The 1,779-nt window shown below is 59.0% G+C and overlaps 1 protein-coding gene across 1 annotated transcript; it reads right to left on the bottom strand.

Moving 5' to 3' along the window:
- Nucleotides 1–502: 502 nt before the first annotated feature.
- LOC118587638 (proline-rich protein 23A3-like) lies at nt 503–1,300 on the bottom strand. The gene has a single exon (XM_036193642.1). It carries the CDS (start codon nt 1,298–1,300, stop codon nt 503–505), a length of 798 nt encoding a protein of 265 aa, XP_036049535.1.
- Between the last annotated feature and the right edge of the window lie 479 nt (nt 1,301–1,779).

The raw sequence follows: 1,779 nt of genomic DNA, 5'->3' as shown, positions 1-1,779 counted from the left end.
GAAGCATCATAGGGTCAGGGCTTGGCACCATCTTCTCCCACGGGGGTATTTGTTGGTTCCTGGAGGAGCAGTAGCGTGAACTGTCCAAGAGGCCGAAGGCAAGGCCAAGTCTCCATCCAGTCAGGGGAACACAGAAGGGACAGTGGCGGAGTGCAAACCCAGGACTCTTGGTTCCGTTGAAATAGTGGATGGACACTGAGAGTGTGTGTGCAGGGAGCCAGCGATGCAAATGAGGGGGATGTGGAAGGTTTCGAGATGAAGCTTTGAATTGGCAAGCAGATTTGTGGTTCTGGAAGGCAGCGTTTTGACTTGAGGGGTGAGATCTAGTGTCTCCATTCCTGCATAGTGCACAGCAAATAAACACCTGTTTTGTAGGCAGGCTCAACGTTGGGTTATTTGGTGTCTGGGAATCCATAGGGCAGTCAGGGGAGTGTCCAAGTCACTCCGGGTTGGGAGAGCAGTTCTCTCTGTCTCTGTCTCTGTCTCTGTCTCTGTCTCTTTCCTAGAAGAGTCGCCTCCGTGCCTTGCAGCAAGGGCGCCCGGGCTTCTGAGCACTCTGAGGATCCTGTGTCTGATGACTTGGAGGAGGAGGCGATGGAGGGAGAGGCTGCAGTGGTGAACTGGGGAGAGGCCACAGCACGCTGCCTTTGAGGCTCCAGGTGGAGCTGGGAGCATATCTCTCTGCACCAGGAGGGGCTGATGGGCCCCAGGGTCGTGGCACTGGGCCCTGGAACAAAGGGCTGGGCACCCCGGTGAAGGGGAGAAGCAGCCCCGGGACCATGCCGGCTGGGGCGTTCATCCATGGCGTCGGCCTCACCAAACCTCCTAAGCCTCCTTGAGAGGCTTCATCTGAGTTTCCCAAGCCTTGGGTAAATGGTAGAAATGCACTGGAGGAACCCTGGTGGAGGGCGCCCCGGTGGTCCTGGGGCATTTCCTGCTGGCTGGTGTGCCAGAAACCAGGCTGGGCCCTCTGTGCGGAGTCCTGGAGACCCTCGGGCACCACGACGATGGAGTGTCCTGGGAGCGTCACTGGCATGACCGAATCAGGCTGGGGCTCCAGCAGCAGGTCGACGTCTTCCAGACGGAGTTGGAGGGCAAAGCCAGCAGGCAGGAACATGGTGGTGGTGAGCTGCTCGCTGGCCGGCCCGGTGGGTGCTTCCAGGTCTGGCTGTGCCTGCGTGCCCGGGCAGGTGCACCCGTGGAGGCAGGGGCGCTTGGCGGGCCTGGGTCCTTCTGGCTGTGGTGGCCAGCAGGGCAGCGGGTTGGCGCTGGGGCTGCGGGGCCGCACTCCTGGCTTCATGGTGGCAACGAGGCCTTGGCACTTGACGAGAGTTGCAAGACAAAGTCCGATGTAGCTGATGGACTTGTGTGCTGGAAGTCTCCCTCGGGGACAGCTGAAGTCTGGCTGCTTCTGGGCGCTGGTCGTCTTCCTTCAGGACAGCTGTCCTCTGGCTTCTTCTGCAAGAGACTCTGTGGACCCTCTAGGAGAGAGATGTGATCAGGATGACTGGACTGATCAAGAGTGTTTGCACAGGACCACAGCTCCCTATTTAAGCCTGGCTTCTGAGAAAGCCCCACCCAGACAGGGCGGGGCCCAGCCAAGGTGTGACCCTTGGCCTTCAAGAACCCACCTGTGGGCAAGTGTGTGTGTCTGTGTGTGTGTGTGTGTGCGCGTGCGCGTGCGTGCACACACAGGTGTTATTGGGTGGTGGTGGTCGAGAGAAGAAATCGACCTTTGCATGTCTTTAGTGTTTGTATAGCCTGATTTTTGGCAACACT

The sequence above is a fragment of the Onychomys torridus genome, chromosome 7 (genome assembly GCF_903995425.1).
Source record: "Onychomys torridus chromosome 7, mOncTor1.1, whole genome shotgun sequence".
Lineage (NCBI taxonomy): Eukaryota > Metazoa > Chordata > Mammalia > Rodentia > Cricetidae > Onychomys > Onychomys torridus.
This window is presented reverse-complemented; position numbering and strand designations above follow the sequence as displayed.